The 14,057-nt window shown below is 48.1% G+C and overlaps 7 protein-coding genes across 7 annotated transcripts; 2 read left to right on the forward strand and 5 right to left on the reverse strand.

The window, feature by feature from the left end:
• Window positions 1-206: 206 nt before the first annotated feature.
• Window positions 207-2,032, reverse strand: BDV37DRAFT_54950 (C3HC4 finger protein). Its single transcript, XM_032090852.1, has 3 exons — window positions 1,707-2,032; window positions 534-1,657; window positions 207-486 (listed from the first exon to the last, which is right to left on the reverse strand). Exons 1-3 carry the CDS (start codon window positions 1,930-1,932, stop codon window positions 466-468), a joined length of 1,371 nt encoding a protein of 456 aa, XP_031934868.1. The 5' UTR covers window positions 1,933-2,032; the 3' UTR covers window positions 207-465.
• Window positions 2,033-4,616: 2,584 nt separating this feature from the next.
• Window positions 4,617-5,072, forward strand: BDV37DRAFT_289337 (putative NUDIX family hydrolase; the record flags this gene model as incomplete). The annotated part of the gene is made up of 1 exon (XM_032088435.1): window positions 4,617-5,072. One exon carries the CDS (start codon window positions 4,617-4,619, stop codon window positions 5,070-5,072), a length of 456 nt encoding a protein of 151 aa, XP_031934869.1.
• Window positions 5,073-5,153: 81 nt separating this feature from the next.
• BDV37DRAFT_54978 (MutT/nudix family protein) lies at window positions 5,154-6,624 on the reverse strand. Its single transcript, XM_032090853.1, has 5 exons — window positions 6,266-6,624; window positions 6,129-6,210; window positions 5,934-6,026; window positions 5,565-5,805; window positions 5,154-5,473 (listed from the first exon to the last, which is right to left on the reverse strand). The coding sequence occupies exons 2-5, from the start codon at window positions 6,177-6,179 to the stop codon at window positions 5,235-5,237; spliced, it is 624 nt and encodes a 207-aa protein (XP_031934870.1). The 5' UTR covers window positions 6,180-6,210; window positions 6,266-6,624; the 3' UTR covers window positions 5,154-5,234.
• A 1,006-nt stretch (window positions 6,625-7,630) lies between these two features.
• On the reverse strand, window positions 7,631-8,433 carry BDV37DRAFT_289339 (HAD family hydrolase; the record flags this gene model as incomplete). Its single annotated transcript, XM_032088436.1, has 2 exons — window positions 7,631-8,356; window positions 8,425-8,433. 2 exons carry the CDS (start codon window positions 8,431-8,433, stop codon window positions 7,631-7,633), a joined length of 735 nt encoding a protein of 244 aa, XP_031934871.1.
• A 597-nt stretch (window positions 8,434-9,030) lies between these two features.
• On the reverse strand, window positions 9,031-9,974 carry BDV37DRAFT_265471 (uncharacterized protein). The gene has a single exon (XM_032083789.1). The coding sequence runs from the start codon at window positions 9,937-9,939 to the stop codon at window positions 9,502-9,504; it is 438 nt and encodes a 145-aa protein (XP_031934872.1). The 5' UTR covers window positions 9,940-9,974; the 3' UTR covers window positions 9,031-9,501.
• A 1,195-nt stretch (window positions 9,975-11,169) lies between these two features.
• On the forward strand, window positions 11,170-13,211 carry BDV37DRAFT_55152 (initiator tRNA phosphoribosyl transferase family protein). The gene is made up of 5 exons (XM_032090854.1): window positions 11,170-11,706; window positions 11,793-11,827; window positions 11,886-12,058; window positions 12,119-12,785; window positions 12,836-13,211. Exons 1-5 carry the CDS (start codon window positions 11,363-11,365, stop codon window positions 12,988-12,990), a joined length of 1,374 nt encoding a protein of 457 aa, XP_031934873.1. The 5' UTR covers window positions 11,170-11,362; the 3' UTR covers window positions 12,991-13,211.
• Window positions 13,061-13,980, reverse strand: BDV37DRAFT_289341 (aldo/keto reductase family protein; the record flags this gene model as incomplete). Its single annotated transcript, XM_032088437.1, has 2 exons — window positions 13,061-13,396; window positions 13,465-13,980. The coding sequence occupies 2 exons, from the start codon at window positions 13,978-13,980 to the stop codon at window positions 13,061-13,063; spliced, it is 852 nt and encodes a 283-aa protein (XP_031934874.1).
• Between the last annotated feature and the right edge of the window lie 77 nt (window positions 13,981-14,057).

Raw genomic sequence — 14,057 nt, forward strand, 5'->3', positions numbered from 1 at the left:
TGTCGGCCCAGTTGTCTTTTTACATGAGCGTCAGCCATTTGATAATATTTGATTCAACATTATGCTACAAAGGCAACAGGGAGATAATTTGCTACCCGAGCGTGCCATCAACAGGAGTTACCCATGCAATTGAAAAACATGTCTAGCGTAGATACGGACAGTGTCTCACAATGCTAAGAACCAGTTTGAACCCCGTAAACCAGTCTTTCTCAATATGGATGTTATTGACTCGGTACTAGGCGAAGATTACGTGGCCGAAACTGCTGATAGTCGTTCGCTGGAACCTGTACTCCAAATAATGCGATAACCGCCCCAATTAATCCAAAGATGCGAGAATGGATAGAAATAAGCGAAAATAAGTCATAGAAGAACAAGAAAGCAAGGAGAGGCTAGAGATGCACTACATAATGGTCGTAACTCGTAGATCCCGCCACACATGGTATCCTCCTCCACTAGAGTAGTAGATTACGAGAGATAGATGCGGAGCTGCGTATAGTTAGCATAGGATTACTCAAAGCGGTGCAAAGACGTACCTTCTGCTTCACAGGAGTGCGGCAGAGTGGGCATAGCACCGCTGCCTTGGATCGGGACCGATCCGACCGCGAATGCTGCTCAGCACACCAGCGACAAAGAATCGCATGCCCACAAGGAATGAGAACAGTATCCACAAGCTGGCTCATACAGATTTTACACTCGAGGTTGACAGTCAGCTCCTCGTCATCCTTGGGTTCCGGGCGTCCATCCTTCTGATCGTCCAACCCCTTGGCATGCGACACTGCTTCCTCCTGTTGACGACGATGCCGGCGAAAGTAGCTTTCCTCGTATAGCTGCAAAGCATGGGTTTCATTGGATCGCGCGGAACGCAGTATCTCTCTCATTTGGAGTCTTCGAGCGAGTTCTACTTGTTCCTGCTGAGTGAGTGATGGGGCCAGCTGAGTCTCGCTTCCCGTATTGGGCAAAATATGCGATGTTCCAGTCATCGTAGTGTGACTCCTGTGGATATGTGGTGAAAGCCCATTTGACGTACTCGGCTCCCTTATAGACCGAGTTCGCAAATGTAAATTTTGAGAATTTGCCCTGCTATGTTGCTGTTGGACAGACGGGGCACTTGAAGCAATACTATGAGTGCGATGCTGCCGCCTATGATGAATCGATGTAGATGTGGGGGAGACTCCTGCTTGCGGAAACTGGCCATATGGGCGGGATCGAAATGATGCGTGCCGATTAAGCGAAGGAATTACAGAGACATCCTGGCTCGTCGTCCCTAGTGATGCCGACTGGATACTTGTAGTATGCGGAACCTGTGCCATGTTTTGATATGGGATAAACTGCTGCAAGACCTGAGCGGGGTAAGGGAAAACGTCTTGATAGTAAGTATTCGGAGGTACGAATGGAGAAGTGCTCTGTCCAGCCGCCGCAGAGGGTCCTTGTAAGCCCGCTTGAGAAAACTCAGACCCCTGGGGCCCATTATTCCGGTACTGACTCTGCCCAGTGCTGTCCAGGCTAACTGATCCACCAAATTGGCTCTGCATGTTGGGAAATGAGTCATTGCTGTGCGTATATTGCGGAGGAAACGTAGTAAATTGCTCAGGAACCTGAGAAAAAGAGAACCCATTATTCGTTATAGGTGCTCCAAACATATTTGGACCTGGGAGATCTGATCATCGATTAGCGGTAATGGGAGTTAAGCAAGAAACATTACTCACATAGACCGCTGTTTGCGTTAGGAAGACCATGCGGAGTATAAGGACTAGAATTGACCGTCTGCGCGCTCAGAAGACTGGGGTTTGTAGAGTTCTGCATATTCAGTGGTCCAGAAGAGCCCATACCCCCAGGATTGTTCATAACCAAAGGTGACAGGCTGGGATTGATCCTAGGGAGCTCAGGAACATTGCTTGAGTCCCAGGAATTCGATAAGACAGGTTGCGCCATGAGGAAAGACTCTGTCAGCAATTGCAGGTTATTGAGAATTGTTAAAGTCCCGTGGCGGATGGCCTGAAGCTCTTTACGGAGAGTTTCGATACTACCAGACTGAGATAGCCGACGACGTGGGGGTGCCGCTTGAAAGGGGGTTCGAGATGCGTCAGAGACGTTAGATCGGGACACGATGGAATATCCAGGGGAGACTTCGGATGAAGATGGAATATCGGCAAAGGAGAGTAGCGGCAGATGGGGATTACAAGCACCCCTGTATTCTAAATCACAAGACCCGGACCTGTGAGCGATGTAGACAGTGAAGGTTCAAAACAAAAATGCACTAAATAAACATAAAAAAACGTTTGATGAGTAAAGTTGCGTAGACAATCAATGAAACAGCAAAGCTGTACAGACATAGGGACTGTAAGGGTGGGAATACGGACCCTCACACCTCCAGCAGTATCTGGGACGGGTTGTTTCTGTACTATTTTGTAGAATATGCTCCTCTGCGGTCGATCGATTTCTTCCTGGTAGATCCGAATAATACAACACACATAAGCAACAGATCGAGCTCAGACGAAGACAGCCGATAGCATGCTTGTGAGTGCAACTGGTACTGGTAGGTGAAGGGGACCAAGCAAACATCGTTTATGGCCAGTCGGTCCCAAACTTATTGGTGGGTGGGCAAAGCAAAGTATTTGGTAGATACTCTGCTTATAACCATGTCGTAGTCACATCCAGCGATAACGAGCAGGCGACGGGTCAACCGATTTAAATATATGAGCACAAGGTGACGTCCGAATTCAAGGTCGCAACGGAAAAGCAGGGTGAATTAATGGTAGGCAGCCGTCCCCAAATTTTGGTTCTAGTAGTTATACGATAACTGCTGGCGACACAGAGACCTCGGAGACATGATTTTTGTTTGGTTCCACACTCTCCAGTGAGATAGCAACTCTGAGGACAGGAATAGCCACGAAAGCTGAACTTGAGCGGCAACGGTAAGCTACCAACAAACTATCCTGTCGTCCTAGGGAATTTTTTAAAAGGATATCGATTAGGCGCCCTCCTTTGACTTTTGTCTATCTTTTTTTATTTTCTCCCTCCTTGCTTTTCTTTCCTCAAAGTCTTTCAGATCAAGTTCGCTATGGGGAGCCAAACGGGATGCAACCGTGAGAGGAAGCTGACAGCCTGACGTTTGGACAACGTTGCCAGCTCTAGACCTTAGCCCAGGCGAGTCGGGGGGAACAGCATCAGCGCCTTGCACTAGACTGCGCCTAAGGGGCGAGAAAGTAAAAGAAACCGCCAGGAATGGGCAAGGATTGTTAGCCTCGGCGCCTAGAAGCCCACCGTGGAAGGCCTGCCCGGTTCTATCCAATTAGTGAGATCTTAAACCGAGTCTAGTGGCAGGGGATGTTGGTGTTGGGGTTGGAGAAGGGTGGAAAAAGAAAATAGAAAGGGTACAAAAGAAAATAAATCAATTAAAATTGAATTTAAATAGACAAAAAAAAAAAAAAAAAAAAGGCCTCAGAAAGCTGCGACTCTCCCGGGTTGGACCCCAAGAAAGCAAGCAGAAGCTCAGGCGGATATCAAGGTTACACTTTGCATGAATGATCCACTAAATATAATGAATCTGGATTATAGTATATACGGGCCCCGTCTGATGTTTCCGGATGATCGCAAAAGAATGGGAAATCAGAGAATCAAAAGAGGGGAACGGGAAGACGAGAAATACAACTCAGACAAAGACCCAAAGGACCGTCAGCGAACCGAGCGATCCACTGCTGCAGGGCCAGGGAGTTCAGCCGACCAGAGTTGCATGAGCAATGAGAATGAGGAAGTCATGATGATAAGAAAGGGTAGGACTAGACCCAGATTGGTACGAGTCCCGAGTCCACCGATCGGCGACTTCAAGAGTGGGGAACGGATTAGTTAAATTCAGATTGTTTGTCCTCCGTTGAATATAGTAACTGATGACAGAATGACTGGATACTAAATGAAACATAAACGATGGCCTGTCCCTGATCTTGCTGCTTTAACTTTGTTTCACGTGAATCCCTATTTTGGGGACCCGGGCACAAAGCGGCGCTGTTAGTTTGTTTGCTTTGGTTCAGAAGGCTTTGTCCACGACGTCATCAGATCTCCAGAGCTCTCGGGATCCACTTTTGACTTCTTAAATTATCTCCACTTCCACTTCATCCGGCGTGCTGGTAGTACTACCTTGTTGGTAAGTCACCTCCGAGGTGGATGCTGCCATCTCCTAGTCTCGTCTTCTTCTTCCCGAAATTCTAGATTTCTTTTCGAGCCCGATCCCGCGTCGACCTCGTTAAACGTTGCTTTTTGCAAGTGGATTTCATCCATGAGATTAGCCCGGTGGCTGTCCGTGCGGCCAACCCTTATATCGGTACCAACCAACATAACCAAAATTCCAATGTCCACTTTCACAATTCCGTGTGACCATGGTCAGCAATCCCTGTCTGTGGTTTGCACGCCTGATCTCAACAAGGATGATCTCTTGCGATTCCCTGCTTTCCAGGTCTGGCTGTCTACCCTGCGACAATCGTTAAAGCGGCAACAAGACCCCTCACACGCGTTCCACAAAGACCCTTATGTCCTACGCAAGATTGATATCCAGGCTGTCGATTTTTTTAAGGGAGGGCGATTAGGGTTTGTGAAATTCAAAGCTGATGTATCAAACGGAAATGGCGAGTCAACCCCGCATTCCTGCCGGTTCCCTTGCTTTCACTGAAATCCCCGCCGGAATGCTTGACGATTCCGGGTCTTTTGTTGGAGCTGCAGCCAAGGAAATACAAGAAGAAACTGGCCTGACGATTCCTCAGGATGAACTGATTGATATGACCTCGCTTGCATTGCAATCAGTTGCAAGCACCAAGGGCGTAGAGGCATTGCAGAAAGCTGTATATCCATCGGCTGGCGGAAGCGACGAGTTTATTCCTTTATTCTTGTGTCAAAAGCGAATGCCGCGTAAGGACATTGAAAGTCTACAGGGACGATTGACCGGTCTACGCGAGGATGGAGAGAAGATCACGCTAAAATTAGTTCCTTTGAAGGAATTGTGGAAAGAGGGATTACGGGACGGAAAGACACTCGCATCATGGGCGTTGTATAAAGGACTCAAGGAAGAGGGGAAAATCTAAATTAGACCTGGGTTTTCCCTTGACGACCGCATCACCGAATCGCCGTAGGTTTTTCAGGAGAGTGTCGAGTGGATATCAATATGCATCAAATTGACAGGTCTAACAACGCTAAACCTCATCTATAAGCGACAATTGAAAGTTCGTGCTATCGTCTGCTCAAATCTATAGCTTCCACTTCTGCGCAAGCTCGATACCCTCTGCTATTGTTCCCACACGGGCATCAATAGCATATCCTTCGGCCTCAAGCTTTTTCATCTCCTCGAAAAGAGAGGCCAGCGGCACTGTGAATGATTCGATGAATTCGTTTTCTTCGAGCTGTGGCTGCGGGTTCTGGTTCTCCGGCAAGGACATGTCTACTCGGACATGAACCATGTTGAGATTCGTGTTGCAGAAACCGGGATCTGGGACCATGTCTGTCAGCATTCTTCACCCAGATCTTCTGGAATGCAACTAGACACCCCACATGCAGTCAGATACGAAGTGACACCTTACCATTATACATCACCGTACTCGTTTGCTCCGCCACTCCCACATAGCCCGTTTCCTCCTTAAGCTCGCGCACGGCACATTCTTCCACCGTCTCTCCAGCATCTATGAGACCAGCCGGAACCTCAATAACCACCTTGTCGATAGGAGGACGATACTGTTTCTGGAGAAGGAGTTCTGGACCCGTCGATTTGTTGAGAATGGTCACGATCCCCACACCGTCGATTGCGCAGTTTGCTGGGCGGGTCTAGAAGTACAGAAGCATATCAGCTAGATATTCCGACTGGAGGCCCTGCATACCCAAGTCTTCGTATAGGCAAGGGGTTTGTATTTTTCACACATTGAGGCCGGCGCAAAGCACTGGAATGACCTTACCTGACGCTCCGCTGACTCCCACGTCCTTTCTACACCGGTAGGATCCCGGTATGTAGTCTTGACTAATCTCGTCCATCTAGCCTCTTTAGGATCCTGTAGAAATGACACCAACATCAGTATAAACTAACTAGCAATCACTAACCTCTAACCTGTTGTAGCAAGCTGGAACCCAAAGGAGGAAAAATGAATACATACCAAAGGACCCCTAGCAATAATCTCCGACCTCAAAGCCTTAGGATCAGACATCGTATCAAGCTCTAACGAAACACGAAACAATCTGTTCAATTAACTCAATCCTACCCACAATCTAAACGTCAACACTCTTAACACACCCAATACAATCCAACAAAACCCCACCTATAAGTCAAGTACAATGAAAGTACTATATACGAAATTCCCGGGGTGAAAGGGCACCAGTTAGTGTTAGTCAATGCTAGCTCGGCGACGTTGTCGTCGGAGGGGCCGCATACAGAGAGGGGTTAGATTGTCTGATCCGCCGAAGGGCTAGCCCTAATCTTAAGTGGGTCTGGGGAAAGGAAGTACGGAGTAATTCAGGATTTAGAGTTTCTCGGTGTATACTTATTCATGTAAAGAATACTTGTTTATTGCATCTGTTGCTTTGAAGTTGTTTGTGAGTTGGGTTGGGCTGCCTTTTCTTTGTTTGCTTGGAGAATTAGTTAGAACTGCTACACATGTTGGCTTATGAGACATCATGAAGAGGGAGAGGGGTAAGGAAAGAAACAAGTTGCAGCATGTACTGGGAAGAGAAAGAAAGATGTTTGCGCCTGGTATCTTTTGGTCTTCAGTGTTCTAGAGCAGAAAAGAGAGTATAGAACAAACGAAGAGCAAGGTCACAGAAAAGGATACAAGAAGACAAGAAATCAAGATGACAAAAAGCTCACCTTAGCCACCGGCGTTAGTAGGGAGGCTTGCGACACCAGAGAATTTTACTAGTAGGGGCCCTAGAGACGAGCAGAGACAGCTTTGACCCTGCACGAGCCTAGGACTACTACTAGTAGGGGGGCCCTCGGAACCAGCCAGGCTGGTGGCTTACCGCCTGACCATCGAGCCCCCCGGTGTGCCTAGGGGATAAGGCAGCTGCGCGGGGCCTCGTCGGTCAGGCAGCAGAGTAGCATGCCCAGGAACGGTGAGTCGGGAACTAAGGCTGCTTGTGGTAGTCTAGCTTGGACCAGTGACCTTGTGCGATATGGAGCATGTGAAAGATGTGGGCTATGATTGCCCCGGAATTCCTTGATTAGGTGCATTTAGCGCTAGTGTTGTGCTGATGGTGGGCTGCCGCTACTGTACCATTCCCGTCTACTAGGAAGATTACTGGGGCCTTGATAAAAAATTGTGGAGAACATTTTCTATTGTATGTCTAACAGTCTGCAGATGTCCTCACTATGTATCTCTGTCCATGGAACCTGTCTATGGATAAGGTTGAATAATGTCAGATACATGGATCCGACTACCTTGTGAAATAATTTAGATGAAGAAAGGAAATGGCCGAGCCGTTGAAAAGAAGAGACCGCGTAGACGGCTAAGCTGGCCGAGTGAATTGAAGATAATATTCGAAATGAGAAATTAAGTGGAATCGAAGATAGTGGCCTATGCTTAATGGCGACCAAATGCGCTTGCTGTCATTACTTCGTGTCGACATTCGGGAGAGGCGGTGACTGATGCGATGACTAGACTGCTCAAGCCGATTCGACTTGAGAGAGACAATCCTCGAACTCTGACCAGTCCTTCATGATGACTTTGGCACCAAGTTCCTTGAGGAATTTCGCCATTTCGACCTTCTTCTCATCGCCGGGGTAGCTGCCAACGTAACCGATGACGTGAATGCCGGCACGGATAGCACTAAGAGCGCCAGACTTGCTGTCCTCGACAGCAACAGTCTCTTCCGGCTTCTTATTGCACTTTTCAAGGGCGTGGAGGTAGATGGCTGGGTCGGGCTTGGAGGTGGGCTTGGGGAGAGAGGTCGCAGCACTGAAGACCATATCCTCGTCAAAGAACTTGTCCTGCCCCACTTTCTTGATGGAGGCCTGGACACGGCGCAAGGCAGATGAGGAGACAACTGCCAAGTGGTACTTCTTGGCCTCGTACAACTTCTCAAGTTCCTCGTTGGCACCAACGCAAGGTTGGGCTTTCGCTTCCAGCTTAGCAATGACTTTGTCCTCCTCCTTCTTAACGAATGCTTCGAGTTCGTCTTGAGGGATCTCGAAGTCGTACTTGGCTTGGAGGGAGATCAGCATTCCACGGAAGTTCTGACCGACGAAGTCTTGGATCAGCTGCTCCCCTGTGTAGCGATCAGAGATATTGCGGCTTTCCAGAATCTCATTTGTAAGGTCGGCGCATGCCTCAAAGGCCAGCTCCTCAGAGAGGACTAGGGTGTTGTCGCAATCAAAGAAGATTTCGGTAATCTGTGTAGTAGCAAGGTTAGTTGGCTATGGCTCAGTGGTAACAGGCATCAGAGAAGCTTATGGCTAACCTTAGGCATGATGACTGTAGTGGATTGGATTCTATGTTAGGGTAGATGTAATGACAGGTTTGAAGAGAGTTATTAGGAGTTCAAAAGTGGTGGGAGTAGAGAGAATGACAAAGAGATTGGGGGGTGATGACCAGAGAAAGGGCTGTTGGGTGAATGGTACAAAGAAACTTGGGGTTGGAGGGACAGTTGTACGCTTTAAGTAGAATCGTGAAAGAGGAAAATGGCCAAGGGGTCTCCAATCATATCAGGGTACCAAGACCGCGACGCTACACATGGGAGCCCACCGGTGATCCAAAGGGGGGCATATGCATACAATGGCAGAACAACCCCTCCAAGGAAGGCGGCATGGCGGGGGCCTGAGGTCATATCGTGACGTTCGCGACTGGGCATGGGCCTATAATGGCGGCCGAGATACGGCGGCCATCGGGTCTACATGCAGCACACTAAACTGAAGTTAGCAAGCACCCGCTGCCATTCCCTCTTCGGTAACGCTGTCGGCCCCCTCTCACTAGCCCATTCAAGTATAGCGCTTTACCCTCAGGGCTGATGGAAATGCAAAGAAACCGGATTGCACAGTTGCGAATCGGCTGGAAGACTCATGATGTTTCAGTTTGTTCATTTTTCTTCACCTTTCTGTGGCAACCATCCAATGGGATCGGGACTTTCAGTACACTGATACAGGGCGACAGTGGAAAGGCCACGGTTGTGCGTGGCCTTTTGATCTTAGAAGCGTGGCCTTTCCACGCTGCGCATCACTGCCTTACTCAGTCGGATTTGACTATATCTAGATTGTCTTCCTTTATGTTTAGTTCGATGTAGGGATTACTATTCTGATATACTGTTGAGAGTCGGTATATAGGGGTCGCTAACTAAAAGGGTGCACAGTGGATTCCTCATTCGGAGAAAAAGGAGGTGGACTGTTAGACTGCTGCTAACATATGGCTGAGCTGCTTTAATAGAAGAAGAATAAGGCTATGATGGCAATCATTAGATATGCTCAGTACGAAATGCTGAGTACATTAAAAGAAATAGACAGCAGAATGCATGATCGGTTCACCAGGAAGTACCAAGGCTCGCTTAAACAAAACGCGTAATTGTCTGAAAGCCTTCGTAGCTGATAAATATATCGCCTTCAGCTCCCGTAGGCTGCCGATCAAACATGGCTCTGAAAGGGATCACAAGAGGTCCTCCTGTAATTGTTCGTTCGCCTGCTGCTGGGCAAAGGGGGGTCATCTGGCTGGGTTGCTGGCGTAGCTGATCAATTGCTTGCCATGTAACAGGTCTTGAAACGTTAGGAGGAACAAGCTGCCATTTCTCGAACCTAATTTCCTTGGTGGCTTGTTTTATTGAGATGAGAATGACGATTCTGGTGTCCTCAGAGGAATTTTGAAACCACCAAGTGGCATCTCGACGAAGCTTTGCCAAAGACTCTGGAATGCCTCTACCATGGGTAGTAACATTGCCAGGTGTCATAACTGTAAGTCCCCAAGCAAGCTCATTGTCTGGCACTCCCATTCGAATGCACTACCAGTGGATGTAGTGGACCATGTCAGATGTGGTCAGACTATACGCAATAGAAGGGGTTACTTGGATAGGTCCTGTTGTCCCAATCCACATAAATCGAAACTCGATGCCCGACAAGCAGCGGTGGATATTGCTCAGCCTGTCAATGGCGGCTCGTGATATACCCCTGATAACCAACCATTGGCTTCCTATTCTTCTCCAACTGGTCATATATGGCTTTCGCCGCGTCCTTCAATTGCTTTAGGTTGGAGTATGACAAGAATGACCGGAGTCGGTAACCCTGTAGCAAGTCAGCTTCAATGTTGTACTTATCACTGATCACAGTGGGGGACGGCTCGCTCAAGGCGACACGTGGTAGGCTCTGATGAAGCATCAGTAATGTAGGCAGTCACTGTTGCGGAATCAAGTGCAAGCCAGGAGATGAGTGAAGACGAATTAGGAAAGGGTGCTGTGAAATGAATCGAGGAGCAAAAAAGTAGCCGGTAAACTTCACCCGACTACTATATCTCCATATAAGTCTACATGGATGGTGGTGAATTACAAGCTATGTAGTGTCTACCTATCAAGCAGTAAGGTTGCATTAATAACTACTATTCATTTCTTAAGGATACCCACTTGACTAAACCCTAGATTTTTAGATAAGGATAATTTTGGTATTAATCATGCATCTGAGAATTTTGCAGGGAAGTTCTGGCAGCAATACTAGGGTTAATATATGCACGGGATTTGGAACAAGTTAATAGATCTATCGTAAAATTCTCAGGCACTAGAGATATCTATATTGTATCGAAGATAAGTTTGTGGGAGAGCATGCAGACTTTATTCCATTACCAATTGATAATGCCTGTACTAGCAGTAGGTTGTCAAAGCGATTCTGCATCCTGATCAGGGATACTCATGCGAGGTGTATGGCCTAGTCCAAACGTCTGGAGGCCAGTGTTATACCCATGTTTAGTAGTGATTTAGTCATGCCCAGGTGAGACAAGCCACTAACTAATCAGCTGATTATTTCTATGTCAACATTATTTGAAATCATCCCGACTCGTACTCTACCGAGACTGTACCAGGAGTTATACAAAGAGTCAATGACATGTAACCTACTGAGTCAGGCACTGAAATCAGATATTTATCAAAATACAAACCCGACTACTGTCAAATACTCCATTCTCCACTCAGGGATCGATCTTTTGAACGCCACCGCCCAATAACATTGGCCTCGATGGGGCCTGAGGCCGAGTGATCATTGGCTAATCTACCAGTACCGTTACTACTATGGGCCCCTCTTTTTTTCACATATGATCCTTCTGCGTAACTTGACGGGAGGGACATAGTCTAGCGATAGTAAACTATTTCCTATTTTAAGCAATCTACTTGTTATTATTTACGCCCAAGACCTTCCCCTCCCGTGACCAAAATGGGTGGTGATTCTGATCCCTTTCCGGTATCCGTATCGTCTCTTCATTTCCCCTCCAAAGAGCAAACTATTTCCCAAACTCTGACGTCCTTGCGGCGGTCAGCCCTCTCCATCACAAACCGACTTCAATCGATTGAAACAGACGCTACCTTTGTCCGTGAAGCCGCTGACTACTACGATCTCCCTTTGGTCGCCAACGAGAGATGTGGTAGTTGGTATATCCCACCGGAGGTCAAAGCTGGCAGTGCTTACTTCAAGAGCACGGATGGTCATACAGGCCAATGGGACTTTAGCTTCCGTAGACTAAACCTGCAGATTCTACCCATTGCTCGGAAGCATGGAGGGTAAGTGAGCGTATCACGGTTCCTTCAGAATCTCCCTTCGGTCCGCTTTTCCTTGGACTACCGCTGACCACCAATGATGGCTGCAGCTGCATCATTGTGGACTCAACACGCCGGGGAAAATGTAAGTGCTGACGACCACTTTGTTAATATTCGGTTGCTCGTGTCTCACAAGCCGCCAGTGATGCCTGATGCCTTATCCAAGACGGTTCCGATCTGGTGTGCGGTAATCAATCGAGCACTATTTCCGTCCGACACTGCATACCATCCCGTGCAATTCCCGCCGAACTTTTTGGGCGCCTCCGAAGAGTCGCAGATTGAGCACAGAATCGACGGTTTTGTTAAATCGCTCAAGGTAACCTTTCCGAAAGAGGGTGACTGTGCCCTACTTGAAAATAGGCTGATTGGCTTCTAGGATCTCAAGCTCGATTTAGATGATCTCAAGCAAAAATTAGGAAAGCCGATTCGGGTCGCCTGGGCAAATCGCTCATATTTTCATCCAACTGATTTGCAAAAGGGAGATGCTTATAATCTCTTTGTTCTCTGCTCCGCTTCCAAGCGTGTCCATGGCGCGGAAATGTCAGAGGGTGGTTACATTCAAGGAGCAGGAGACGATAGTGAGGGTTGGGCTCACGGGCTAACGCCACCAGTTTTCTGGGCACACAAGTCCACTCTTGCTGCCACCGGAGAGGAAGATCTGCCGGAACTTATTGAGAGATTGGTAGCAGAGCACCGAAAGCAAGATGGTGGACAACAAGCTACTTTGATAACGCCAACCCGAAACTTGTACATCAGCCCAACAGACCCTCGATTAAACGAGGGTGGTACTTGCGATCTGGTCATTGATTGCAACGGGAACCCGGAGGCCTCAGAGGGCAGTTCAAAGCGACTAAACCTTGGTTGTGGAGTTTCTAAACTGGGGAGTCGCGATCTACGGAAGCATCTACCTCAGGTGCTGGCATTTGTCAGTTCTCAGCTGGAGTCGAACCCGTCGCAATCATTGCTCGTAACATGCGAGACTGGGAAAGATCTTTCCGCAGGCGCTTTGCTCGCCATATTGTGCCTATGTTATGACGATGAGGGCAAGTATTCATACTTCTGGCCTCAACTGACCATGCTAATCATGCAACAGGGAACTTTGCTGGATCTCATGCAAAAAACAAGATCGACAAGCAATTCATCCGACAGCGACTTGCCTGGATCGTATCCTCCAAACATGACGTGAACCCTTCGCGCGCTACACTCCAATCTGTCAACGCGTTTCTTATGGAACGACCAGATTATTAACAAGTAGATTCTTTGGCGTTTCGCCTGTAGCTCAGGTGTATATTCATTCATCATACATCATAGCGTGGATCTATTCGTTTTCAACGGCCTCCACAATAGCTCCAGCACTTCCCTGGTCCAGGGCATTCAACACAGCCATATCCTCCTCACTTATTTCAAAGTCAAATACATTGGCGTTGGCCACAATCCTATCAGGGTTGTCGGACTTGGGCAGCGGTACCCATGCCTTCTGCAGAGCGTAGCGTACCAAGACCTGCTGGGTTGTCTTTCCATATTTCTTCGCCAGGTCGACAAGCGTAGGATCGCTAGCTTTATAGTTGCGCACAATCGGAGAGTAAGCCTCAACAACTATGCCATGCTTCTTACAATACGCATCGACAACCCGCTGTTGACACCAAGGGTGGAGCTAGTTGGCGGATAGTCAGTACAATCCACACTCGTCTATTGAATCACAGCCCGGACAGACAAGCTCACCTCAATTTGGTTTACATGCGGCGGCCAAACCTTCGCATACGACTTCATCTCCTCAATGTGCTTCACACCCCAGTTGCTAACACCAATGCTCTTTGTCTTGCCTTCCTCCAAGAGTCGTTCCAGGGCCTGCCACATCTCCTTCCGACCCAACGCGCCCGAGTTGGCGCTATGAATCAGAAACAAATCTACATATCCATCCGGACCCCCAATCTTCTCCACGCTGGCCAGCAGCTTACTATAGGTCGCATCAGGTGAGCCACCGGGGACAAGGATCTTAGTAGTCACGAAGATGTCGCTGCGCGGGATACCGGAGGCGCGAATCGCATCGCCGACCTCCTTCTCATTCGCGTAGAACTGGGCTGTATCAACATGGCGATAACCTGCCTCCAAAGCCTTCGAAGTAGACAGCACACACTGAGTCGGGGGCGAGCGATAAACACCGAACCCAAGGCGGGGAATTCGAACCGCCGAGTTAGGGAGGGGTACCAAATCGGTGATGGTCAGTTTGGCAGCCATGATAAAAATCACGTAAGGGTCACTTTCTGCCCGCAAACAAAAAAAAAAAAAAAAAAAAAAAAAAAAAAAAAAAAAAC

This window comes from Aspergillus pseudonomiae (genome assembly GCF_009193645.1).
Source record: "Aspergillus pseudonomiae strain CBS 119388 unplaced genomic scaffold BDV37scaffold_152, whole genome shotgun sequence".
Classification (NCBI taxonomy): domain Eukaryota; kingdom Fungi; phylum Ascomycota; class Eurotiomycetes; order Eurotiales; family Aspergillaceae; genus Aspergillus; species Aspergillus pseudonomiae.